The following is a 27750-nucleotide window of genomic DNA, read 5'->3' as shown; positions in this document are numbered from 1 at the left end:
GCGAAACCTCGCACGATTGATGATGCGGTGGATTTAGCCAATACTCTGACTGACGAACTAGTACGGACAAGAGAATAAAATTGAAGGAAGGAAGTAGCCCAAAAGATTATCCAAGGATTCCGTCCGGGTAACCATAACAATTTCAAGAAAGGAGAGAATGGGCAATCTTCCACTAGCCCATTTTGCAATTCTTGCAAAAGAAAGCATTTTGGAAGATGCAAAGGATATTGCAATTTTTGCAAAATTCCGGGGCATCAAGAAGAAGACTGCAGGAGGAAGAGATTTTCAGTCTGCTACAACTGTGGAGAAGCTGGACATCTTAGGCCAGATTGTCAAAAACTGAACAAACTATCTAACAATAAAGCCAAACTTGCAAAAAAAAGCAAAAAGGAATGTAAGAGCCTTCCAACTGACTGCTCAGGAAGCAGAGCTCATTCCAGATGTGATAGCTGGTACGTTCTTAGTTCACAACGTTTACACAAAAGTATTATTTGACTCTGGTGCAAACCAAAGTTTTATAAATATTTCATTCTGCCAAACTCTTAGCTTACCTTTAACCAGCATTAGGCAAATTTCTACAGTAGAAACGGCAGATGGGAATTCAGTTAAAATAAATAAGGTTCTGCAAAACGTAGAAATAGAACTTTTAAGTCATAAATTTCTGCAACCCCATTATCTATGAAATTAGTTGAAATTGATGATGTGTTAGGAATGGATTGGTTAGTAAACAACCATGCTTAAATTATCTGTGATAAGAATTCCATAGAAATTTGTGCACCCACTGGAGAAGTAATAATGATTACAGGAGATAAGCCATGTAAACCCATAAAGTTTATATCAGTAATGAAAGTTGCTAATTATGAACAAAAGCAAGGAATAGTATAAATGATTCCAGTAATCATTAATACTAAAGATAAAGAACTTACGGAAATTTCTGTAGTTTCAGAATACCCAGATGTATTCCCAGAAGAATTACCAGGGTTACCACCAGATAGGGAGGCAGAATTTAGGATTCATCTAATTCCAGAAACTATACCGATAGCCAAGGCACCTTATCGGTTAGCACCCACAGAAATATTAAAACTGAAAAATCAATTAGATGAATTATTAAGTAAAGGTTTCATACAACCTAGTTTATCCCCGTGGGAGGGGGCACCAGTGTTGTTTATTAAGAAAAAGGATGGTCCGATGAGAATGTGTATTGATTATAGAGAATTGAATAAGGTTACAATTAAGAATCGATACCCATTACCTAGGATTGATGATCTTTTCGATTAACTTCAAGGAGCTAGATATTTTTTACCTACGTTCCAGATATCATCAATTGAAAGTACAAGAGGAAGACATACCTAAAACTGCTTTCAGAACTAGGTATGGTCATTACAAGTTTACAGTCATGCCCTTCGGATTAACGAATGCACTTGCAACATTCATGGACAAAATGAATAGAATCTGTAAACCATATTTGGATAAATTTGTAATTATCTTCATCGACGATATACTTATTTATGCCAAAAGTCAGGAAAAACATTATCAGCACTTGCATGCACTCTTAACTTTGTTAAGAAAAGAGAAGCTTTTCGCCAAATTCTCGAAGTGTGAATTTTGGGTGCCAGAAGTACAATTTCTAGGTCATATGGTGAATCATGAAGGTATTCACGTAGATCCTGATAAGATAGCAGCAATTACCAAATGGAAGGTTCCGCAATCCGCAATGGAAATTAGGAGTTTTGTAGGTTTAGCCGGATACTATAGACGGTTTATTAAGGATTTTTCCAAGATAGCTATATCATTAACTAAGCTAACCTGTAAAACAGTTAAGTTTGAATGAGGACCTAAACAAGAAGAAGCCTTTAGGATCTTAAAGCATAAATTAACAAATGCCCCAATCCTAGCCTTACCAGAAGGAACAGAAGATTTTAAAGTATATGGTGATGCTTCAAAGCTAGGATTTGGATGTGTGTTAATGCAACGCAAAAATGTAATTGCGTATGCATCTAGGCAATTGAAAAAGCACGAAGAAAGCTATACCACTCATGACTTAGAATTAGGAGCCATAATTTTGCCCTTAAAATTTGGAGACATTATCTGTATGGAAGTAAGTTTACTGTCTATACGGGTCATAAGAATTTAAGATATATATTTGAGCAAAAAGAATTAAACATGAGGCAAAGGAGATGGATGAAAATCCTAAGTGACTACGACTGTGATATTCAGTATCACGAAGGAAAGTCTGAAGACGGCTAGAGATCGCCAGAAGAGTTATACAAATAATAGACGAAAGCCGTTGGAGTTTCAAGTTGGAGACAAAATGCTATTGAAAGTATCTCCTTGGAAAGGAGTTGTTAGATTCGGTAAGAAAGGAAACCTAAGTCCAAGGTACGTAGGACCATTTCCAGTGATCCAACGTATAGGACCAGTTGCTTATCGTTTACAACTACCAGGAGAGTTAGCTGGAGTACATGATGTATTTCATGTATCCAATCTCAAGAAATGTCTATCAGACGAATCTTTGGTAGTACCTCTCCAAGATATAAAGGTAAACGAAAAATTTAAAATTTGTAGATAAACCTCTTCAGATAGAAGATAGAAAGATCAAATTTCTCAAAACACAAACGATTAGTGTTAGTTCAAGTAAAGTGGGATTCAAAGATAGGACCCTAATACACTTGGGAACGGGAATCAGAAAAGAAGCGAAAGTATCCTCAATTATTCCAGTAAATCTCGAGGACGAGATTTTTATTAAGGTGGGGAGAATGTAACAACTCCTATCAAAAAGTCTTAATTATTATTTTAATTATCCAATAGGAAACCCTAATTAAGACACCCAAGTGATTCTGCACAAACCCTAAAATTTTCAGAACAATCAGAATCAGGATCAGGGCCCCTAAAACTCAGGGGGGGGGGGGGGTAAACCCTAGTTACGATTATCTAAATTATGTGCTGTCAAATTCGAATTTTTCAATTTCATCAACTCAGCAGGCCTAGTCCCACACGTGGCAACCCTATGACCATTAGGTGTCCCTTACGGACCGTAAGGGATAAAAGTCATACGGTCCGTAAGCAATGTCAAATTTTGGCTATAAATAGCAGACATTGGCACTTGATATTCTGCGTACGTTCGACGAAGAAATTCATTTTAGGCACTGAGTTACGTTCTGTTTACCACAATTAACACACACGGATCACTAATCGACGCCGCAATGCAGGGTAATAACTCGATCGCTATTACGATTCAACGTACGATCGGTTGAAACTATCCAACGTATGATTAAGTGCTGCTCAAATTGAGTTTATACTTTGTCATTCGTCGTGATTTTGACTTGAATGTTTGAGTGCTGTCCGAACTCGGGCTATACTCTGTCATTCGTTGTGAATCCGCTGAATTGTTAAGTATTGCACTTTGTTAATCGTTGTGAGGGTTTAATCTCGTGAATTGACGTAACTGCTGTATTAGTTACTAACCCCGTTTGTGTGCATTGTTATTTAAATTAGGTTAATCAAGGCTAATCAGTAGGCTCATACACTACTCGTTAAATCTGCAACGTGAGTCATTCTCTTTTATCAACTGTTTTACAATACCTCAAATTATTTTCGAATGTTATAATTACAGGGATTAAGTCGTGGTTATCTTAATCACTGGCTAGTGGGGTATTGTGCACATTACTAATTTTCTCCCAGTTAGGTTCATTGACCTACTAGGGATAATCATCACTATTTGGGTTCATTGACCTAATAGTGGTATGACCATCGTCACCATTGTGACATGTCACCATTGTGACACGGCGCCAGATAAAAATAAGATATAAGCCATTGTAATCGCTCTTATGCTGTAATTAATAACTATGTATCATTTTATGTAAATAGAATGATTCACTCAGTATTTCCCGGTGACAAAACCTTTTTCAAACATGTTTCAGGTGATCTGTTATGATCCAGGAAAAGTGCCGTGAAGCACTACAAGCTTAAGAAAGTGGCTCAGAATAAAATAAAGAAACATGTTTTGTAAAATAAAAGATTTCTTCGTGAAATCAAATGATTGCAAATTACCGGGGTTTTATCCCGAGTTGTGAAATAAAATAATCGGGAAATATTTCAGTTTTAAAAAGATCCTGATAATAAACTTCCGCTGTTAAACTCAATTAATTAAATACCACGGGATTTCTGTCCCGCGGCTCCTGAAACGGGTCAAACCGGGTCGGGGGCCGTGACAAATGGCTGGCCGATCGGCCAGGCAGCTCGATAGGACAGCCTGTCCGATCGGACGGCAGTTCGATCGGCCGGCTGGTCGATCGGCTGGTAGCCTGATCGATCAGTTGCTTGACTCGAGTGTTCGGTGCGACGATTTTTGATATTTTGATTTCGACTACGAGCGATGCGAATGCGATAGAGTTTCCTATTCAAATTACTTTTTAATCCCAACTACTCATATCTTGCACTACCTTTTCTCCGCCAATTATCATACTATATCTACATATAAGCATCTTTATTTCATATTCGTCGAGTGTTTGCGATTCGATTGCGATTGAGTTCGATTGCGATTCGATTGATTACCATACATAACATAAATTAAACATGCACAAGTAACACATAAGGCACGCACACACGTATAACAATAACCAAGAATGCGATATTCGAGTGGCGAGCGCGAGTGCGATAAGCGATAAATAGCGATTAACATCGAAGAATAGCGAATGAACTTCGATTATTTGCAGATACTCCACATAATACAACTAACGTAAGACATAAAATAGGCTAACTTCAGTTAAAGAAATCAAAACAGGAATTGAGCAAGGAGTGACAGATCGCAATTAGCGATCTTTTCTTCCTTTGGCTTCAATCTTGACCTTGACTTTGACTTTCAAAACACGGGGTTTTACATAGACAAATTTACATCTCATATTTCTGTAGATACCATTGGGCTTAGTGAACTTCTTGGTGAATTGACAAGCCGTGTATCTAAATCCCTTGCCATGCTTCTCCCGTCGAAAGTCAATTACAGTGTCAACTACATTCAGATTTTCAACTGTCATCTTCAATGCTCTATGAATCCTTGATAAAGAAGCTACTTTCACATTCAGACGCTTAAAAATAAATATAAAATACCAATAATTAATAAGAAATACATAATGTATTTAAGTAAAGTAACAAAAATTATAGCTTAATTGTAACAAACATTTAACATCCTTTGAATGAGGAATAATATATTAACAGAATAAACTTACAAAATGTTTGATGCAGTACCATACAATTTGTAAGGGGTATTCATCAGTATCAGCTTCATAATCTGAGACAGCGACATCAAAATCTGCATCGTCGATATCATCGGATGATTCATTCGATACAACATAATCACTATCAGAATCTGTGTCATTGGATTCTTCAACATCCGACTGGTGTTGTAGTCTTGTAGATCCTCGGTAATTTGAGGAACTTCCAAATTGGGTGAGGAAGTATCGTCTATCGGACTGTCATTGGATTTTGGTGCAACAATCTCACATCCATTCAAATCAAAGGCAGTAAGACCCGTGTGCAAACACGGGTTGTTTCTTTGAAAACCATGCATAGCCCATATTGACAGAGAGTAAAAAAAATAATTAGTGCAGACTTATAAAAGAGATACACACTAATGGTCAATAGGTTTATTCAACATCAATTCCATTATGTTGATAGCAAACTACTGTTTTCTATTAACTGTTAAAAACTTAAGTTGCTTTCCAACAGACTTTCCTAAAAAATGTTATCCATTATCTCCAACAGAGCTTACCAGATGGATAGCTTAAAATGAAACCACTATTTTCAAAACCATCTGAGATACTATATTTTATTAACTTTAGATCGAAGACAATTCCTGCAATAAGAATGAGAAATATACGTTACTTGTAATTTAAATTCAAATAAAGTTAAAACCAATTTTTGCAAATAAAGTTGACCAATTCCATTGATGATTGCTTAAAGTGAAACCACTGTTTTCAAAAACTCTGTTTGACCAAAGTCAAACCACTGTTGGCAAAACTATGATTCTTAGTGGTTCAAAATTTGTTTCACTTTTGGTCAACATCTGTTTATCTGTTGGTCAACATCTGTTTGATTTTTGGTTAACAACTGTTTGACTTTTGGTAAACATCTGTTAGACTTTTGGTCAACATCTCATTTAGAATTCAACAGAGAGTAAAAAAATAATTAGCGCAGACTTATAAAATTGATATACACTAATGGCCAGTAGATTTATTCAACAGCAATTCCATTATGTTGATAGCAAACTACTGTTATCTACTAACTTTTAAAAACTTCTGTTGCTTTACAACAGACTTTAATAAGAACTGTCATCCATTATCTCCAACAGAGCTCGCCAGATGGATAGATAGGACATATACATATGTGTATTTCCATTATCTCCAACAGAGCTTGCCAGATGGATAGATAAACAGATATTGACAGAAGATATACATATGTGTAGATACTGTACCAAAACGTGTTATCTATATAGCTAAAAGACATCTATTATAGGTAAAAGACAACTATAGACATGCATCATCAGTTAATATATAACATACATATGAGTATTTCCATTGTACTATCCAGAAAAAAAAGTAGCACCCACCCATTGACAATGAAACTTGTTTATAGACATAACTACATATAGAACATGTCTAAGAAGCAAAATTAGTACCAGCAACGAACCAAATGTACAACCACAAACAATCATGACATGAAACTAAGAGGACTTTATCTTTGTCACGATATGCACAACTTTTTTTAACTTCAGCAATTGAGTAGACTTGTGAAACTCTAACGAAAGTTCATCACCAAAAGCAATATTGCAAGATCTCAGATAAGAAGACCATCCAACAACAGCATAGTTGAATCCAGTATTGGTTTTTTGAGATATTGTAAACAGTTCCTCGACTTCACATTTAAGATTCTGGATCTTGATAGGCTTAGGATTATCAGTATGCAGATCCAACGCAGAAGATACATTTGATGGCAGTTGCTAAAAACAGAAAATTGAACCGTGAATTTTATAAATATTGATATATAACTGAAGTTATTGAAATAACGAAACAAAGCAATGACTGCAAAAGCTTACAAGTATGTCTTCAGCATGTGTGTTGAAGTGTAAGACTGATTCTGAAGTGGATGATACTAAATGAACCTTTCGAACTTTACATGGTCTATCAACACTTGAAGAAGCAGAAATATCACGAACATGAAAATCTTTAGACTGTGGTTGACGATCGTTAACATCATCAGCTATTTTTACAGAATGATCTTCAGGCTACAACAAAATTTAAAAAAATCTTCTTATACTTATAATACAATAAAATATATGCGTAGAAAATTATAAATTTACAACATTTTTAACACCTGACTCATCAACCAGACACGCAATCTTTGAATCAAATAGCCCATCATCAGCAAACTATATTTATAAAAAGAATCATATATAAGAAACCATATTTTAAATCATAATAATATAAAAATATTACATGTGTATATATACATTAAAAATATCCTCAAAACTCGTAAGCTGCTTAAGATTACCAACCAAAGCTCCAGCATCCTCATCATCCAAAGCAACTTCCCCGGAATCCAAAAGCTGTTTGTGTTTAACCTACAAAATGAGATTTCAAAAGTTATTAGCATAATATAATAAAATTCACTTATCACCGTCATGTTATCAAACAATGTATTATATCATCAAAATTTTATACCGCAGCCAATAAAGCAAATCCATCATCTCCATAACCTGAATCATCCAAAACAACTACATCAGCCTTCTTGAAAGAAACCTCAGTTCCAGTCTCAGAATGAAAAACGGAAAGCACAAATGTTTTAGATGCAATCATGGTGAAAACCAACCAAGATTCAACTGGTATGGGAAATTCTTTAATCAACTTTGACCATCCATCAGTAAATCCGCATCCATCAGTCCATCCTTTCATCATCACATTCCAAAACCTTTCGCCAACATAGATAGTTGCCATCCCATACTCGTAATTTTTACCATAGAATTGTTTCCAAAATTTGTCAGCAATTAGCTATAGAATAAGCAAAGGAATATTTAGCGCAGACTTGCAAATTTGATATGAACTATTGAGCAACAGAAGTTACAACGGATTAGTCAACAAAAGTTAAAATGAGAATTACTCAACAGGGTTAGTCAACAGTAGTTACAGTATTTACACACAACCTAACTACTGTTTGGCTATCAACTATTACATACCTCTGTTGCTATCCAACAGAGGTTTCGTAACAACTGTCATCCATTATGTCCAGCAGATGTTGCAACGTGGACAGATCTTAAATATCAGATGTTAGTCAACCGAGGTTAAAAGACTTAGTCAACAGAAGTTAAAAAGGTTAGTCAACAGATGTTAAGATTATAAGGAAACAGACGTTAAAAGGGCAAATAGATGTTAGCAAGCTGTTGAGATAGCATAAAATATTTAGAGTAAGTAACGAAATAATATATCGTTACTTACAGTCATTCCAACTTCAGGGCTAGTATTTGCTGAAATGTAAGAGTTCTCGTACACTTTTTTCTTTAAAACATGAGACAACGAACGACAAACGTCCAATAGCTTTCACCAATACAGCATCTTTCGTTTTCAAACAACAATCTCTAACAAACTTTGTCCATCCATTTGTAAATATACACTGATCATCTCTCTTCTTTACTCGTACTAACCATGATTTGTCACCATCAAGTAACTCTACGAAGCGCCCACACGGGACCTCCTTGCCCCACAACAGAGTCTGAAAATCAAGTGGTGTATTCTGCAACAGTATTTAACAAACATCTTACATAAAAAATTAACGTAGATTCCTAATAGTAACAAAAAAGTTAAAAAAACATACCAAAAATATAATATCATCTTCATTAATGAATTGTAAAAAGGATAGTGTTTGATTGGATAGATTCATATCTGCAAATAAACAATTTAAACTTACAAGTTATTATAAAAATCAAGTGGTATATTCACACACTTAAGGTATTATAAAAACAAAGCACAAAACGAAAATCATCATCTCTCACAACAATTAAGCAAATGAGCGTTAACAAAAAATTATATAGTTGATTTATCAATCGTAATGTAGAAGACAACATTACGAAGATGCATGCACAAATTGTGACAGAGAATGCTATCAGTAACTTCATTTAAGTTAATGCAGTACTTAATCAATAAAAATACACATGATTACAGAAACTATTATTTGCTTCAAGAGAGAATATGAAACGCCGTCAGTGACAAACACATACTCATAACATCAAATAATGATTAATCTAACATATATAATACAAACAATAAATTCAAAAAAAACAATACTTGATTTTATAGTGTGTAATCTATAATATGGAATAGAAGCTTACCGATTTTGATAAGAAAGTTATTTGAGAAAACTTCCGAATATCTTTTCTGAAGCTTATATTCAATAATGGAGTTGAAAAGTATATATTAAATGTAGTTAATACAGATGTTACATTTACACTGGTTGGCTGAAATTAAATTTTGTAAAATTTATACTTTACCCCCTTTTACATTGAAACATCGCAATTTTTAGACAGCAATAACCACTAATTGAATATAAATTTATATTGGTAAATACGAAAAACTTATCTATTAACTTAATATATTTATATTTATATAATTAAAAATAGTTTTTAAATCCCGATATTAAAGATTATTATAAGTTAAATAAATAAACAATTACAAGTTAATAGATAAATATCTTATTTTCAACAATCCCAATACAATCTCACATCTTCTTCTCCGGCGAAAAAACTCTACAGTTTCTTCTTCCTCAGACTTGACGATCAGAAGTTTGAAGTTTTAGATTAGGTATTTTTTTTGTTCTCTTGTGTATTTTATAGGTATGCTTTAACATGTTCCTTTCAGTTTCCTCATTTCAAATTATATAAACATCAAAATCATAATCTACTGATGTTAAAATAGATAAACTTATATGAACTTATTTTCTTTATTTTATAATAAGATTTATATCAACCTATTTAGTTACATTTTGATTCATTTCATTTAAGTACACAGTGTTAGATTCATATTGTTGGTTGTAGGGACCATATTGAAATACACAACATATAAGTTTGGTCATAGACAGTGTTGAATATTTTTTATACCTTAAATAGAATGCTTTTCAGATACAGTTGATTTTATATTATAGTATTTAACTGTTATTGTATTTTTTACTTTCAGATAGAGTTTATGATAATTATCAACGTCTCTCAATTGGCAGACTTAAATGAGGGATTGGTAAGTTGTATTCTTAGAACAAATTAGCTCAAATCACAATTGTATGCTAAAAACTGTATTTATATAATTAAAGATATATTAAATATTGTGTATTTTATATACATAGATACTTCCAAAGATAATGGCTAACCAATTACCAAGGAAGTGTGAAGTGATAAAGTTGGTTGATTATACGGGTTTTAAGTATAAGATTGCAGTACAGAGCATCGGTCATAAAAGTAAGAGGATAAACGGGCCAGAATGGACCCGGTTCGTTGAAACTTATAGAAATAACAACATAGACAAGTTGTGTTTAAAAAAATTGAAGCAAGCAATATTTGAGATAAATGTTTTGGACAATGAGGGATTGGAGATTAGAAAAGATGGATCGAACAGAGATTATGTTCATGGATGCTTGATACAGGCTGAAGAAAAAACATACTGCAAGCAGGTAAAAAATTCCTACTTATTTTTATATATTGCCAGTGTATCTTTTGCACATGGTTTGTAATGTTGTTGCTGTCAAATTCGATATCTCGTCCTAGTGTTTTTTTGGTAAGAAACGAAGTCCCTGTTATGTGAAGACATTCTGTATCAGCAACGAAAGATAACTGGTATTGCAGGTAATGTTATTATTTTATTAAAGTTATATCCAATTACATTAAAATTATGCAATAGTTCTGTTATTGGGTAATACTTTTTTCAACATTTGTTTTAGATTTGGATCTTCAACAGGAAGAACTTGAAAATATCTGTCTATCTGAAATTGAAAAGTTGCTTCTTACCAATGGAAGTACAGTGAGAAATTTTGATGATATGCCAAGTGTTCCGGACAATTATGTTTCATCGTCGAACAATCGATTGATAATGAAAGAATTATCGTATGACAGACTAGCTCTTCAAAGGGAACATGATCGTTATGTAAAGCGTTTAACTGCCGAACAGGAAAAGATATATAAAATTGTTATGGAAGCGATTGAAAAAGGTGATGGAGGTGTGTTTTTTGTATATGGTTATGGTGGAACTGGAAAGACGTTTCTTTGGAAGACATTCTCAGCTGCATTACGATCAAAAAGTGAGGTTGTATTGAATGTTGCATCCAGTGGAATTGCTTCACTTTTGCTGGATGGTGGTAGAACTGCTCATTCAAGGTTTGTAATTCCAACCAACATTAATGAGAATTCAATATGTTCGATAGAGCCTAATACTAAGTTAGGTGATTTAATTAAAAGAGCAACATTGATTATTTGGGATGAAGCACCTATGACTCACAAGCATTGTTTCGAGGCTCTTGATAGAAGAATGAGAGACATATCACGTTCCAATCAACCGAACATGCAATCGAAGCCGTTTGGGGGAAAGGTCATTCTATTTGGTGGTGATTTTAGACAAATTCTTCCGGTCATTCCTAAAGGTACCAGAACAATGATAGTCAATGCTTCTTTGAATTCTTCTTATATATGGCGGCACTGTAAAGTACTAAAGCTAACTGAGAATATGAGATTAAGAGTTGGTTGTCAGGAAGCAGATTTGAAAGAAATAAAGGAATTTGGAGAATGGATTTTAAAGCTTGGTGATGGTCTGCTTGGTGAAGAAAATGATGGTGAGATTGATATTGAAATACCAGATGATTTACTTATTCATGACCAAGTCAATCCTATTTCTTCTCTCATTTCATATATATATCCGGACATGAATAAGTTTTTGTGGGATTTAACGTATTTCCAACAAAGAGCGATTCTTGCTCCAACTAATGAAGTAGTGGATTCAATAAATAAAGAGTTGTTAGAGAGTCTGCCTGGTGAAGAAAAGGTTTATTTTAGTTCAGATAGTTTATGGCAATCGGAGGAAGAGTCAGAGCTTAATATGGCATTGTTTCCTCCTAATGTGTTAAACAATCTTCGTTTATCTGGTTTACCTAATCATAAATTAGTACTGAAAGTTGGTGCTCCGGTGATGTTACTCAGAAACATTGATCAGGCAAATGGATTGTGTAATGGTACACGTTTACAAATCACGAAGCTCGGAAAAGTTGTGATTGAAGCAAAAATTATCACAGGGACTAATATAGGTCATAATACTTTGATTTCAAGACTGAAGATGACACCTTCAGATAAAAGAATACCAGTGAAGATTTCTCAAAGACAATTCCCACTTTCACTGTGTTTTGCTATGACAATAAATAAAAGTCAAGGACAATCATTGGAGCGTGTTGGTTTATATCTTCCACGTCCAGTGTTTAGTCATGGCCAACTCTATGTTGCTGTATCGAGAGTAAAAAGTAGGAAGGGATTGAAAATTTTGATTTGTGATAAAGAGAAACGAGTCTGTACAACCACTACTAATGTGGTTTACAAGGAAGTCTTATAAAATCTATGATGATACTAAACATCTGTCAACCTGGCTCTGTTGGGTATAATGGAGGAACTGTTGTTAGGAAATGTTTGTTGGAAAGCAATACAACTTTTTGAAAGCATCTGATACTTGCTCTGGATTAAGCTTATCCTGAGAACACGTGTTGTTAATAACATTATTCTCTTAATATCTGTTTATTAACCTTTGTAATTTCTGTTGACTGGCCTTTTTAACATGGGTCGACTAACATCTGATAGTTACTATCTATTTAATCATCTGGCAAGCTCTCTTGGAGATAATCGATGACAGTTCTTAGTAAAGTATGTTGGAAAGCAACATAAGTTTTTAACAGTTAATAGACAACAGTGTAACACCCCGTGTTTTCGAATGTCAAAGTCAAAGTCAAAGTCCAAGTCAACTTTGACTTCTTTGACTGTTAATGCTTCTTTTTACTTTTTGTATTATGTGGAGTAAGTGTTGTCTAAATGAAATGATCGAATGTTTAATCAATGCGACCGATTTACGACTGTGAATAGTAGGAAGTAACATTGCGATAAAGTTAATCAATCAATAATCAAGCTAATCGATTCATCAATCAAACTCGAGACTCCAATTATGCGAACTCTGGTGTTATTATACGTATGTGTGTGCCTTACGTGTTACTTGTGCGTGTTTACTTATATGTTTGGTGTGTAATTCAAGCGAATCAATCGAAAATCGAATCGAAACTCGAAAAGCAATCAAACTCAATCGAAACTGACAATGAAACGTGGCTTATAGAAGGTTGTATGTTAGATATAGTAGCTGGGACTGAAAGTAATTTGACTAGGAACTCTAACGTATTCGTATCATCGTCCATCGAAATCGAAACATCGAAAATCATCAAGAAACGCTCGAAGTGGGTCGCGGATCGAACAGGAGGCATCCTGGTCGAACAGGCCAGCCGATCGGCTAGCATCTTCCTAGCCGATCGAGCAGCCCATTCGATCGGAGCTCCTGGCCGATCGGCTGCCACTTTCCTTATTTGGAGCCTATAAATAGGGCTGTCATTGTCACACTTCCCATTTTTGGAAAGCTCTGACCGAACCAACCTTCTTCTTCACCTTTTCTCAGATTTCTCTCAACTCCGGTAAGTTTTCACCCTAATTCTTGTACATTTTTTTATCATTGCATGATTCCATACCTTTCTATCTTTCAAAAACTCGATTTCTAACCATGAAATCACCAAGATCTAAGTGTTCTTGGGTGATGTCATCATGGTGTTCTTGAAGAACACCAAACTTTGGCCTTATTCAACTATGAATAGCTTAGATCTGGCCGGTTTCCACATAAACAAACTGAGATTTGTAAGAATCTTAACATTTTTATGAATAATTTCCAACTTTCTTCAACCTTTTACACTCAAAACCTTAAAACCGGTAGAAACGGAGCTTGAACCGGCTAACTAATCGTTTTAACAGTTAAGAGGTTCAAGATTCGGATTCTATATACAAGGTTCACCGACGATGGGTTAAACTCTAAACCGACATTCCGAACCGTTCACCGGCCGGACTTGGGTGATTTCCTGTCCGAGCCGAAGAAACGAGTAGGAACGGAGGATATCATAGTTCAACTCGTTATCAAACTACCTCGAAATGACAACAAGTAATTAAACAGCCAAGAGTTAGACGAAAGGCTGACCAGGTCAGACTTGCTGGCCGAACGGCTAGGCTGTTCGAACAGCCCAGCCGATAGAACATGCCAGCCGATCGACCAGGCCAGCCGATCGGCTAGCACATGGCGTCTCAATTTTCAAACTTCCTGAGGTATGGTATTGACGAAGTGATGTTCGATCGGGTATGCTACTCGATTGGTAAACATTACTCTTCGGATCATGAGATACTATGCTTCAACACTTGATTGATTTTACAACTCGTTCGTAGTAGGGAATGCCAGCCAATCGAACAGTCCGTTCGATCGAGCGACATCCTGTTGAGAATCACTTCTAAAGTTCCCAGCCGATCGGTTAAGCCGGCCAATCGAACAGACCGTTCGATCGATCGACTTGAAAGGTAAGGACATTGTAGTGTTCTCATATACTACAACGAAAACTTCAAAAGTTCAAATCCTCAAACACAAACACACCAGAGGAAGAAACAATCCACTCGAATGGCCCAACCGATCGAGCCTACCGGCCGATCGAACAGGACTGTCCAAACGGACATACCAGCCGATCGAACAGCCCGTTCGATCGAACCTGCCATTCGATCGACCAGCCTATTCGATCCATTCACACTTGTTTACATTTCCGCGTTACTCATTGTGGTGCTATCGAACTATTCAGGCTAACCCTACTCCCAGCGCTCCCTTCAATCCATAACTAATCACTGTGAGTGTACTCGAACCCTTTTTGCTTTAGCACTTTTGGGTGTTATACGTTACTTATCAAAATCACAATCAAACACACAATTCAAACTATTTGAACGCTAACCGATTGCATGTATTACGTGATTAAATGTATGCTTGTTGTTATGTTTACACGTGGAATGCCGTCTACCTGCCTTAGCAACGTAGTACTATAGTTTGGACTCAGCACCCGTTCACACGGGGGTTGTTAAGGACAATTACTTGCATGGTTTACGGTGGTAATCATGTATTGCGAACTGTCTCGGACAGTCAACCCGCAGTCGTTGGTATCGATAGGTCCATGTCGATAATTAACATGCATCATTTCCCCCTGTGTACGTGCTGGTTACGCGTAAACTATTCAAACTCTATATGCTATTATCAAACTTGTATGCTCACCTTTACATTATATGTATTGACTTTATTTTAACGTATGTGACAGGTGTTTAGGATGCTTACCTGCTCTATTTGCCGTGAAATCGAGACTAGGAAAGAGTCTAGAAACCAAGACAATTTATATTTATGTATTTAAATCTGAGTTGTCGGAACATGTTTTGTTTGAAGGATATCTATGTCTGTAATAACTAAATTTATCTTATGGGTCACGGTATGGGACGTGATATTTAAACTCTTCGGTAATAATAGTTGTTATGGAATTTCTTTGCACAATCTGTTTCGCTCAGTGCCACGCCCCGATGATTCCGCCATCGGTTGGGGTGTGACAGATTGGTATCAGAGCCATAACTATAGGGAATTAGGCAGGACACGACCTAGTCCGGATCGCTGTCTTAGAGACCTAGGCTATAGTTAGGAACCAACAGAGCAAGTTTATGTGCCTTATTCTGCAATTCTTCACTATCACTGCACTCGAATTTTCAATTAAAGTTAGGCGATTCAGTCAGGAATAGGTGTGAAAACCGCAAACTCCCGACTAAATTGACTGACTTATGATGACTTTATCCATTACTCATGCTTAACCTAATATTTTAAATTACATATAAGGAGAATTATACCAAATCAGGAGTGAAACCCTCATTTTGATGAAAATTCTCCTTAAATTTTCTTAAAACAAGGAAGAAATTGCTAAGCCAAGGGGTAAAACCCTGACCTTGGTAGTTTGTTCTGGACTTTATTTATCTCACCAAGGCCTCGATGGACTCCAACGACCTGAACTCACGAGTATGACCTAGGGAACGCGTGTGGAATGCCCAAGAATCGAGGCAGAAACACAACCTCTAGAGTCGAAAATGATGACAAGTCTATTGTGAATAGTCGAGTTGCCTTGGGTAGTCGATGTCTAGTAGCCGCAGACAATCTATCTCTCGATTTTATGTGTTTCGAGTCTGAGAACCGCAACCGTGTACTCTGATGACTCGTTGATTTTTATGTGTTTATGTGTGCTTTCTCTGTTTTTGTGTTTATATTTTGGGATGTTATTCGATTTTGCTATCATTTCAATCGATACACACGACTCGTACTGTTATTCTATCCCTAATCGATCTCCAGTTGCTGCAATCTAGACGATATTACGATATGATAAGCTCTACGACTAAGTTAGGCTATACTATACTGTGCTACTCGATATGCCATACGCGATCGCTATACGAACGACACGCGAGCTTTGAATAATAGGATCTTGAGGCAGTCAGAATACTCTGTGTGCTTAGGAGAACTACGTGCTTAACTGCCTCCGTGATTAAATGCGTATGTGCCTTTCGTGATTATGTGCTTCTGTGCTCTACTTGCTTATGTGCTCTGTGATTATGTGGATTCTGTGCTTTTGTGTCTATAAGATTTCGTGATATGTGTTTCGACGTGTTCCTAAGCTTTAGTAATCTAGACGTGTGAGGTGAGATTCGATTCCGTTGTGTTGAGTCCTGTGACGATGTCTGTTGCAGACCATGTCGTCGTCTGGATCACGTCAACATCTAACCCGCCAAGAAAAGAGAGACAGGCGTCTCGCTGCTATCATCTCCAAATCCGTGGCGAAGGCTGTGAGTGAGGTGTATGAAAACGCTAGCAAGTCGTCTGAAGGATCTCATGCTGATACCCCTAAAGATTCCAGCAAGACTGCTTTTAGCTTCAAGCAGTTTAAAGCGTGCGGACCAAAGGAGTTCACCGGTGAGGATGGCCCTACTGCCATGTTTCATTGGTTCGACTCGGTCGAAGTCACCCTGCGACAAAGCGGATGCCCCGAAAATCTCCGCACTCTCAATGCTACCGGCGTCTTCCAGTCTCGTGCTCTAGACTGGTGGACTGCTGAACGAAACAAGCGTGGGAATGATGCAGCTTACGAGCTGACATGGGAGGAACTGAAGGCGATTATGATCGATGAATTCTGCCCTCCTCATGAACGCCAAAAGCTGGAGGATGAATTTTGGGTCATTAAGCAGAAGGACGGAGACAACGCTGCTCTCACTGCTCGCTTCAAGCAGCTTAGTATCATATGTCCCGATCATGTCAAGACTCCAGAAATGACCATCAAGAAATATATCCGAGCTCTGCCAGACTGTGTAGCAGATTTTGTTCACGCCTCCAAGCCAGCAACGATCGAGGAAACCTACCTGCTAGCCGCCGAGATCAACGACAAGCGGGTAAAGGCCGGTTTCTGGGATAAGCAAGCCAAGTCCCTGCACCAAGCTACAACAGCATCCACCGACAACACCACTGCTCAACCCTCCAAGTCTTCGAGAAGAAGGAAGAAGAACAACAGCTCCAGCAACAAGAGCTGTGCTGCCGCAACCACTGCTGCTCCTCTACAAGCTGTACCAGCTCAACAACAGCAACAGCACCGCTCAGCTCCAGTGATCAATGCACTGCCAGCGAAGCGTGCATACACAGGCCCTCGCCCACTCTGCCCAACGTGTTCGTATCATCACCCGGTGGGTCTAGCCTGTCGATTTTGCGCTCACTGCAACCTTTACGGTCATTTCACTGTGAACTGTCGCTATGGTCCCCGTCAAGCCCCAGTTCAAGCCACTGTCAACCAAGCTCTACTCCCTGCCCCTCAAGGCCAACAAGCAGCTCAAGCACCAGCAACCAATGCTCGAGTCTGCTTTGCATGTGGTGACCCTAACCACTTTGCAAACAGGTGCCCGAACAGGGTGGTTAAGCAAGAGCCCCAGTAGCAACAGCAACAACAGCAGCCTCAGCAACAGCAGCAAGCAGCCCACGCTCGAACCTTCAACATCAATGCCCGTCAGGCTCAGGCGGATAACAACGTGGTTAATGGTACGTTCCTTGTGAATGGTATTTATGCATCATGTTTGTTTGATACTAGAGCCGATAAGTGCTTTGTGTCGTTTGAATTCGAGAAGCTCCTTAGTCGTAAGCGCTCTTATCTATCCTCGTCATTCGAAGTCGAAGTCGCTACGGGAAGAACTATTGCCGTTAATTCTGTACTCCGTGATTGTACTCTCGAACTCAACAATCACATCATTCCAATTGACCTTATTCCAATGCAACTCGGAAGCTTTGATGTCATAATAGGCATGGACTTTCTTCGCGAAAACCATGCTTAAGTTGTGTGCTTTTAAAAGATGATTCGATTCTCACTCGCGAATGGTGATCTATTGTGTGTGTACGGTGAAACAGCGTCGAAAGGTCTCAAGCTTATGTCATGTATTCAAGCCAGCAAGTTGATGTGCGTGAAGTGTGTTATAATTTTGATGTATATTTAAGCCCCTTTTTACACTTTTAGCCAAGTTTTAAATTTATAAAACACGATATTCACTAACACTAAACACACATATGGGCAAGTGCACCCATCGTGGACGTAGTATAGTGTTGGTAAGATACCGAGGTCGTCCAAGGACACAAGAGCTTTTAATACCGGTTTATCCTCAACGTCTAATCAAATCAAAAAGTGAGAAAAATATTTTAAACTAAGAAAAATAAAAACTAACTAAATGCTGAAAAATAAAATAAAATAAAAACAGATAGACAAGATGAATCACTTGGATCCGACACGTGTATTAGTATAACCTTTGATTATTTTCGCACTTTTGCACTTGTTTAAGAGATTATCTTAGTTATTGTAGTAGGCCCCTCTTTTGAAGGCGACGTTACCCTCAACCCAGTAGTTTGAGTCAGCAAGGATACAATCCTAAAGGGTCGGATTATTGAAAGATAATGAATTAAGTTATTAATGCAAATTGTGGTAGGCCCCGCTTTTGGCGGTGACGTTACCCTCGGCTAAGTAGTCTGAGTCAGCAGGGATACAGTCCTAAATAGCCGGGTTATAGTATTAATAGTAGTTAACTTATGAGGGGGTCAAAGAGTTTGGATCCCCGCCATCCAATACCTATGGGCATTGAAGGAGATCCTACTAAATTTGACCCAGGTCCCAAGCAGGACCTCTAAACGCTGAACAAGGGCAAGACCCTTACCAAACCGTTCCCTTAACCCCCGACCAGGTAGCCAACATACCTCCATATAGACCGTGGAGATATGAATGGTGAAAATCTTTTATTTTATATAGACAGTAAAATAACGCCAAGACACCACGGACAAACGATAAGGAAAGATCACCTTCAACATAAGTAACTAGTTATTAAAGTCATTAATACAAAACCAAATAAAAAGTACAAAAGATTAAAAATAAAAAGTATTATACTAAACACTTGTCTTCACCAAGTGATGTAAGAGACTTAGGCAAACATGGCCTTGATTGTCAAGGACTCTTACGATCAATCTTGGATCCCGAGACGACTCACACACTCTATGATGGACAATGGATGATGGTGTTATGGTGGTGGTGGGTGGTGGATGAAGTGTGAGAGAGGTGGTGTGCCAAGGGATGAAGTGGAATGAAACCAAGCTCCCCTATTTATAGGCTGAACAGAAGGCTGGGCACGGCCCCGTGTCCGCTGGACACGCCCCCGTGCCCGTCTGACATTCTCTCTCTTCATTAATTGTAATTCGCAATTACAATTAATGCGCCTGCTGTACTTTCACCACGCCCCCGTGCCCGCTGGACACGGCCCCGTGGTGGGCAATGGAAGCTTCTACTGGTTTGTCTTTTCTGCTGCTTCCTGGGCACGCCCCCGTGTTCGCTGGACACGGGGCGTGTTCAGTCTCTGTTTTCTCTTCTTTGCCTTGGGAGGTGCCGTTGAGGGTCCGGGCAGTCTACTTTTGTTCCTTTTCTTGTATTTATGCTAGAATTAGTTGTCTTTTTGCTTCTTTTGTGATTTTGAGCTCATTTCATCCTGAAAATACAAAAGGAAGACAAAAACACTCTTTTTCCAACATTAGTACTTAAAAAGGGTTAGTTTTATGCCTTAATTGATGTGATTTATATGTTGCATTTTACACACATCAAATACCCCCACACTTGAACTTTTGCTTGTCCTCAAGCAAAACTCTTTAAATGTGGCTTACACATCCCAAATGGAATAGGTACAAGAGAAAGTTTTTAGCTTGTCCTAGAGTGTCGGGAATCCAAGGTCTTTGTAAGTTTTATTTTTATTTATTTACAATCTTATTCGTTATGATTTATTTTGAACGTTTCATAAGATAAATTACTTATTCGGGCATAGCATGCCTTATTAAAATTCCATTTATATACAAGTTCACATACCTCGCGGGGGATCACTCAACACTCGGCCGAAGGTGTATATTTTTAGTGAATCACTCGAGAGCGGCATGGAACTTACGCCTTCCATAGGCTTGCCAAGCAATCAATCCTCCTCCTTTTTAACTTTATTCCTTTGTAAATATCAAGAGGACTTTTGGGGTGAAGGATTAGGCTTGGGTTAAAGGTGGGTGGTTGGGTTAGTGGTTAGTAAAAGGGCTAAAATCGTAAAAAGCGTCGGTTTTCGTGAAATACCTTGTCTTTAGTGACTTTTTATTTTGAAGTATTTCTCCAAACAAGCTTTTATATAGCTTTTGTTTGTTTTTGACTTCATATATTTTTTTATTTTTTTATTTTTTTATTATTATTTTTTTTTCATCACATAAAAAGGTGAGTTTACGAAAAAAAACCAAGCTTGTTACTAAAATAAAGGGTGAAAAATAAAAATGGTTTTTGGTGGGTAAAAAGGGTTTTGGGGTAATGAAATGAAAGGTTTAGGTTCAAAGGGGCTATCTAGGGGGATTTTGGGTAGGTGATAAAAAAATATGAAAAATAATGGTTTTGAAAGAAAAAATGGTTAGTCCTAATGCCTCCATCATTTACTTACTTGGGTTTAAGTTGGTAAGGACCGGGAATGTATTGTTGTGGCAAGTTCTAGATTTGTAAGAACCAAGCGGCTATTCACACAAGAAACGAAAAATGAGCATCTAGTCTAAATATGTATATTTTTATGCTCAATAAAGGCTCAAAACTCACTTTTGTGGGAATGGGTTTTTAATGTGATCAAGTATATATAATTGAATTTTTAACTAGACTTGTTATGCCGTTTCATAATTTTCTTATGTTGGTTCTTTGTTATCATGACGCTATCGGTTGTAAACTTGTAAAAATATAACCTTTTTAGAACTTGTTATTCCCAACTTAAACTAAGACAAGTAAATAAAAATAAAAAAATGAAAAAGTTTTTGAAAAAATTTGGGGTGTTTAGCGGTTCCAATAGAGTTTTGTGTAAGGCTTGTGTTTAGGATTTGCAAAATTCAAGGTTTTAGCATCCCCCCCACACTTAAATTACACATTGTCCTCAATGTGTCCAAAAATAAGGTTTTTGGTTGATTAGAATGTGTAAAAGTGGTTTAAAAAGCAAAGATTTTTGTTACTGGCATCCTGGACACGGCCCCGTGGTGACCGGGCACGGCCCCGTGGTCAAGTGCCAGTAACAAAAATCAGAGAATTGAAACAGAAGCCTGGACACGGGGGCGTGTCCGCTGAACACGGCCCGTGTCCAGTTACCTGAACTGGGTGTTTTCCTGCAGGTGGCTCAGCACGGGGCCGTGTTGGTTGGGCACGACCCGTGTTGAGCCTTCTGTGATGGAGATTTGTGTCGGGTTGCTCTGTTCTTTGTGCATGGGTCCATTTTTCTCGTTCCCCTTTTTCATCCATTACCACCATGAGTGTGTTTTATTCTGCAAAATAAAACTAAAAGATTAAACTAAACTAAGGATAGTTCCGCGGAATGCCTCCGTGGTGCGCCACGTTTATAAGGGTCCTTGGCTAGACCCGATTCGAGGTTATATATTTTCTGAGTGGGATGCTTGGCGTCCCATGTTACACCGTCGGAGAGCAGCATCCAAGCTCGAATCAATAACCTTCATGTAATTGACCGGGTCGTCATCTTCTATTCTCTTCCCAACTCCGAATTTCACTTCATCATCCCCATACCTCAAGGTGAGTGTCCCGTCATTCATATCCACCACTGCTTGGGCTGTGGCAAGGAAGGGTCTCCCTAGTATAAGGGGGACCTCGGTGTCTTCCTCCATATCGAGTATGACAAAGTCAGCTGGATAAACGAATCTGCTTACCTTTACCAAGACATTCTCGATGACACCTTGTGGGAATTTGACGGATCGATCAGCGAGTTGTATGCTCATTTTTGTAGGGCTCGTGGTTCCCAAGCCGAGCCTTTTGAACATTGATGAGGGCATGAGGTTAATGCTAGCCCCTAGGTCGGCTAAGGCATTGCGAACGGGCGATTCCCCTATTGAGCATGGAATCGTGAAGCTTCCGGGATCGATTTTCTTTTGGGGAAGTTTATTGAGCACGAGGGTAGAGCATTCTTCGCCTAAATTAACTAATTGCAAATTTTCAATTTTCCTCTTATGCGTAAGGAAGTCCCTCATGAATTTAGAGTATTTGGGCATTTGGGTTAGGACTTCGATAAAAGGAATATTGATGTGCAATTGTTTTAACAGACTTTCGAACTTTGCGAATTGCTCATTTGTCTTTTGACGAATTAACCTACCGGGGTACGAAACTCGAGGAGCCTTGGTCGGCTCTGGTGATGGAGGAGAGTTCTTCTCCTGCAGAGGTGTCGGTACTGTTTCTTCCGTTGACGGTGGCACTTCTGCAGGCCCTACGGTGCGGTTTCGTAGTGTGATGAGGTGAACTTGCGCCTTTGGGTTTGTTTCGGTATTGCTAGGTAATGCGCCTTGCGGTCTCTCGGAAAAATTTTGAGCTATTTGATTTAATTGTTTTTCTATGTTTTGAATGCTAGCTTGTTGATTTCTAAAATTAGATTCTAATTGTAGAAATCTTTCCGAGTTTTTCTTATCAGTGTCAGAGACGAGGCGAGATATAGTATCTTCGAGCCTTTCTCGTCCACCTTGTTGTTGAGTGAAATTTTGTGACTCATTTCTTGGTTGCTGAAAGTTTGTTCGTTGGGTTTGTTGGTTACTACTATTGCCGGGTTCCCTCCAACCAAGGTTTGGGTGGTTTCGCCATCCTTGGTTGTAAGTTCCCGTTGGAGGACCCGACGGCCTAGGTCTATTATCAATGTAGTTTACCATTTCTTGTTGATCGTCTGTTTTTTTTATGCAACTCCAATTTTCATGTGACCCACCACACCCTTCACAAGCCATAACCGAGACTGTTTTTGTCATTTCCAATTTTTTTATCTTTGAAGAAAGGGCCTCGATTTGGGCTTGTAAAGAAATGCTTTCATCGACCTTATGGGCGCCCGGGGCGATAGACTTATTTCCCCGGGGGGTGTGCCATTGAAAATTGGTTTGAGCAATTTCCTCAATTTGATTATATATTTCGTGTGGGCGTCGATTACCTAAAAGTCCCCCGGAGCTAGAATCAAGTGTCTGCCTAGTGTGTGGCAACAATCCATTATAGAAAGTGGATACTTGTTGCCATATTGCGAGGCCGTGATGGGGACACTTGCGTAATAGCTCCTTGAACCTTTCCCAAGTTTCATATAAGGATTCCCCGTCCTCTTGTGAATATGTATTAATTTCAGCCATTAACTTAGCAGTTTTAGAAGGAAGGAAATACTTATATAGAAATTTTTGGGCTAGTTCATCCCAGGTGTTTACCGATCCAGCTGGGAGGGTGTTGAGCCAAGCTTTCGCTCGGTCTTTTAGTGAGAAGGGAAACATACGGAGGCGGATGGCGTCGTTTGATGCTCCATTGATCCGAAAGGTATCACATATTTCCAAGAAATTAGTTATATGTAGATGGGGATCCTCGTCCGCAAGCCCGTGGAAGGTTGCGGAGTTTTGGAGCATTTGTATCAAATGCGGCCGAAGTTCGAAGTTATTGGCTTCGACATTCGGAGCATTGATAGCGGCGCCTAGATTACCTACGGTGGGTCGTAGATAATCCATAAGGGTACGTTGGTCCGCCATTGGAGGTGGATCACCCGAAACCTTCTCTTGGTTTTTGGCTTTTAACCTTTTTCTGAGAAAGCGTTCGGGTTCTTCTAGTGGTTCTTTTATGTCTTTATTGGAACTGGAGCTCATACACTACGTGAGGGTGGCGTCGGGTTCCAAGTCCTGCAATAAAAACAAAAAAGAATGTTGGTTAGAAGGTTCACCACGGCCCCGTGTTGAGCGAACACGGCCCGTGGTCGGAATTTCAGTGATTGTTTTCCAGATCCCAGTTACTGGAAGTTGGACACGGCCCCGTGTTGCACCGGCACGGCCCCGTGGTCAGCCTTCTGTAACTTGGAAAACAAAAACTGCCAGTGACGATGCTGAACACGGCCCGTGTCCGACCAGGCACGGCCCCGTGTTGAGCTCTGCAGAAGCTGAAAATCTAAGAAAAAATCCTAAAAATTAAAGAAAAAATAAAAATATGATTAGGCCGCTGATTCCTAACTTTCTTAAAATCCTTGTGTCCCCGGCAGCGGCGCCAAAAACTTGATGTGCGTGAAGTGTGTTATAATTTTGATGTATATTTAAGCCCCTTTTTACACTTTAAGCCAAGTTTTAAATTTATAAAACACGATATTCACTAACACTAAACACACATATGGGCAAGTGCACCCATCGTGGACGTAGTATAGTGTTGGTAAGATACCGAGGTCGTCCAATGACACAAGAGCTTTTAATACCGGTTTATCCTCAACGTCTAATCAAATCAAAAAGTGAGAAAAATATTTTAAACTAAGAAAAATAAAAACTAACTAAATGCTGAAAAATAAAATAAAATAAAAACAGATAGACAAGATGAATCACTTGGATCCGACACGTGTATTAGTATAATCTTTGATTATTTTCGCACTTTTGCACTTGTTTAAGAGATTATCTTAGTTATTGTAGTAGGCCCCTCTTTTGAAGGCGACGTTACCCTCAACCTAGTAGTTTGAGTCAGCAAGGATACAATCCTAAAGGGTCGGATTATTGAAAGATAATGAATTAAGTTATTAATGCAAATTGTGGTAGGCCCCGCTTTTGGCGGTGATGTTACCCTCGGCTAAGTAGTCTGAGTCAGCAGGGATACAGTCCTAAATAGCCGGGTTATAGTATTAATAGTAGTTAACTTATGAGGGGGTCAAAGAGTTTGGATCCCCGCCATCCAATACCTATGGGCATTGAAGGAGATCCTACTAAATTTGACCCAGGTCCCAAGCAGGACCTCTAAACGCTGAACAAGGGCAAGACCCTTACCAAACCGTTCCCTTAACCCCCGACCAGGTAGCCAACATACCTCCATATAGACCGTGGAGATATGAATGGTGAAAATATTTTATTTTATATAGACAGTAAAATAACGCCAAGACACCACGGACAAACGATAAGGAAAGATCACCTTCAACATAAGTAACTAGTTATTAAAGTCATTAATACAAAACCAAATAAAAAGTACAAAAGATTAAAAATAAAAAGTATTATACTAAACACTTGTCTTCACCAAGTGATGTAAGAGACTTAGGCAAACATGGCCTTGATTGTCAAGAACTCTTACGATCAATCTTGGATCCCGAGACGACTCACACACTCTATGATAGACAATGGATGATGGTGTTATGGTGGTGGTGGGTGGTTGATGAAGTGTGAGAGAGGTGGTGTGCCAAGGGATGAAGTGGAATGAAACCAAGCTCCCTTATTTATAGGCTGAACAGAAGGCTGGGCACGGCCCCGTGTCCGCTGGACACGCCCCCGTGCCCGTCTGACATTCTCTCTCTTCATTAATTGTAATTCGCAATTACAATTAATGCGCCTGCTGTACTTTCACCACGCCCCCGTGCCCGCTGGACACGGCCCCGTGGTGGGCAATGGAAGCTTCTACTGGTTTGTCTTTTCTGCTGCTTCCTGGGCACGCCCCCGTGTTCGCTGGACACGGGGCGTGTTCAGTCTCTGTTTTCTCTTCTTTGCCTTGGGAGGTGCCGTTGAGGGTCCGGGCAGTCTACTTTTGTTCCTTTTCTTGTATTTATGCTAGAATTAGTTGTCTTTTTGCTTTTTTTGTGATTTTGAGCTCATTTCATCCTGAAAATACAAAAGGAAGACAAAAGCACTCTTTTTCCAACATTAGTACTTAAAAAGGGTTAGTTTTATGCCTTAATTGATGTGATTTATATGTTGCATTTTACACACATCACAAGTATCTCTGCAAGGAATACCGAGCCTTCTTGGCCAACATTGTAGTAGCGGAGAAGGGAAAGAAAAAGAAAGTTGAAGTCAAAGACGTTCCAGTGGTTCGTGAATTTTCTCAGGGGTTCCCTGACGATCTTCGCGGACTACCACCCAGTCGTGATATCGACTTTCGCATCGACCTCATTCCTGGAGCTAACCCCGTTGCCAAAGCCCCTTACCGACTCGCACCATCCGAAATGAGGGAACTCTCGAACCAACTCCAGGAATTACTCGAAAAAGGCTTTATTCGCCCAAGCACCTCTCCTTGGGGCGCGCCAGTCCTTTTCGTCAAAAAGAAGGACGGATCGTTCCGGATGTGCATCGATTATCGAGAATTGAATAAGCTAACCATCAAGAACCGATACCCCTTGCCCCGAATCGACGATTTGTTTGATCAGCTACAAGGTGCATCATGTTTCTCTAAGATCGATCTACGTTCAGGATATCATCAGCTACGGATTCAAGAGGAAGACATTCCCAAAACCGCTTTTCGGACCCGTTATGGCCATTACGAATTTGTTGTTATGCCCTTTGGTCTAACCAACGCACCCGTGGTTTTTATGGATCTGATGAATCGCGTGTGTAAGCCTTATCTTGACCGTTTCGTCATCGTGTTCATTGACGATGTCTTGATTTATTCCAAAACGAAAACCGAACACGCGCAACATCTACGTTTGGTTCTCGAGTTACTCCAGGGGAACCAAGTCTATGCCAAGTTCTACAAGTGCGAATTCTGCTTGGAGGAGGTTCAGTTTCTGGGTCACATCGTGAATAGTCAGGGTATCCATGTCAATCCTGCGAAGATTGAAACCGTCAAAAGCTGGGTTACGCCTAAGAACCCGTCAGAAGTTCGTTCTTTTCTCGGACTAGCGGGCTATTATCGACGATTCATTGAAGGATTCTCCAAGATCGCTGTGCCACTTACCGCTCTTACTCATAAAGACAAGCCTTTTGTGTGGGGAAACACACAAGAGTCTGCCTTTCAAACCCTCAAGCATATGCTGTGCAACGCTCCGATTCTTACACTGCCCGACGGAAGTGACAACTTCATTATCTACTGTGATGCTTCTAACCTTGGTCTCGGCTGTGTCTTCATGCAGCGAGACAAGGTTATAGCCTACGCATCTCGTCAGCTCAAGATCCACGAGAAGAACTATACAACCCATGACCTTGAGCTAGGCGCGGTTGTCTTTGCATTGAAGATTTGGCGACACTACCTGTATGGCACTAGGTGTACAATCTACACTGATCACAGGAGTTTACAACACAT

At 38.9% G+C, this 27750-nt stretch overlaps 1 protein-coding gene and 1 non-coding gene across 2 annotated transcripts; both read left to right on the top strand.

Annotated features, from left to right (window-relative positions):
• Positions 1-9441: 9441 nt before the first annotated feature.
• On the top strand, positions 9442-12623 carry LOC110923820 (ATP-dependent DNA helicase pif1-like). The gene is made up of 6 exons (XM_022167876.1): positions 9442-9454; positions 10163-10167; positions 10218-10274; positions 10381-10704; positions 10852-10876; positions 10972-12623. The coding sequence occupies exons 1-6, from the start codon at positions 9442-9444 to the stop codon at positions 12621-12623; spliced, it is 2076 nt and encodes a 691-aa protein (XP_022023568.1).
• Positions 12624-23766: 11143 nt separating this feature from the next.
• Positions 23767-23873, top strand: LOC118489498. Its single transcript, XR_004887518.1, has one exon. It is a non-coding gene; the product is annotated as a small nucleolar RNA R71 (small nucleolar RNA).
• The last annotated feature ends 3877 nt before the right edge of the window (positions 23874-27750 follow it).

This window comes from Helianthus annuus, chromosome 17 (assembly GCF_002127325.2).
Source record: "Helianthus annuus cultivar XRQ/B chromosome 17, HanXRQr2.0-SUNRISE, whole genome shotgun sequence".
NCBI classification, from domain to species: Eukaryota; Viridiplantae; Streptophyta; class Magnoliopsida; order Asterales; family Asteraceae; genus Helianthus; species Helianthus annuus.
This window is presented reverse-complemented; position numbering and strand designations above follow the sequence as displayed.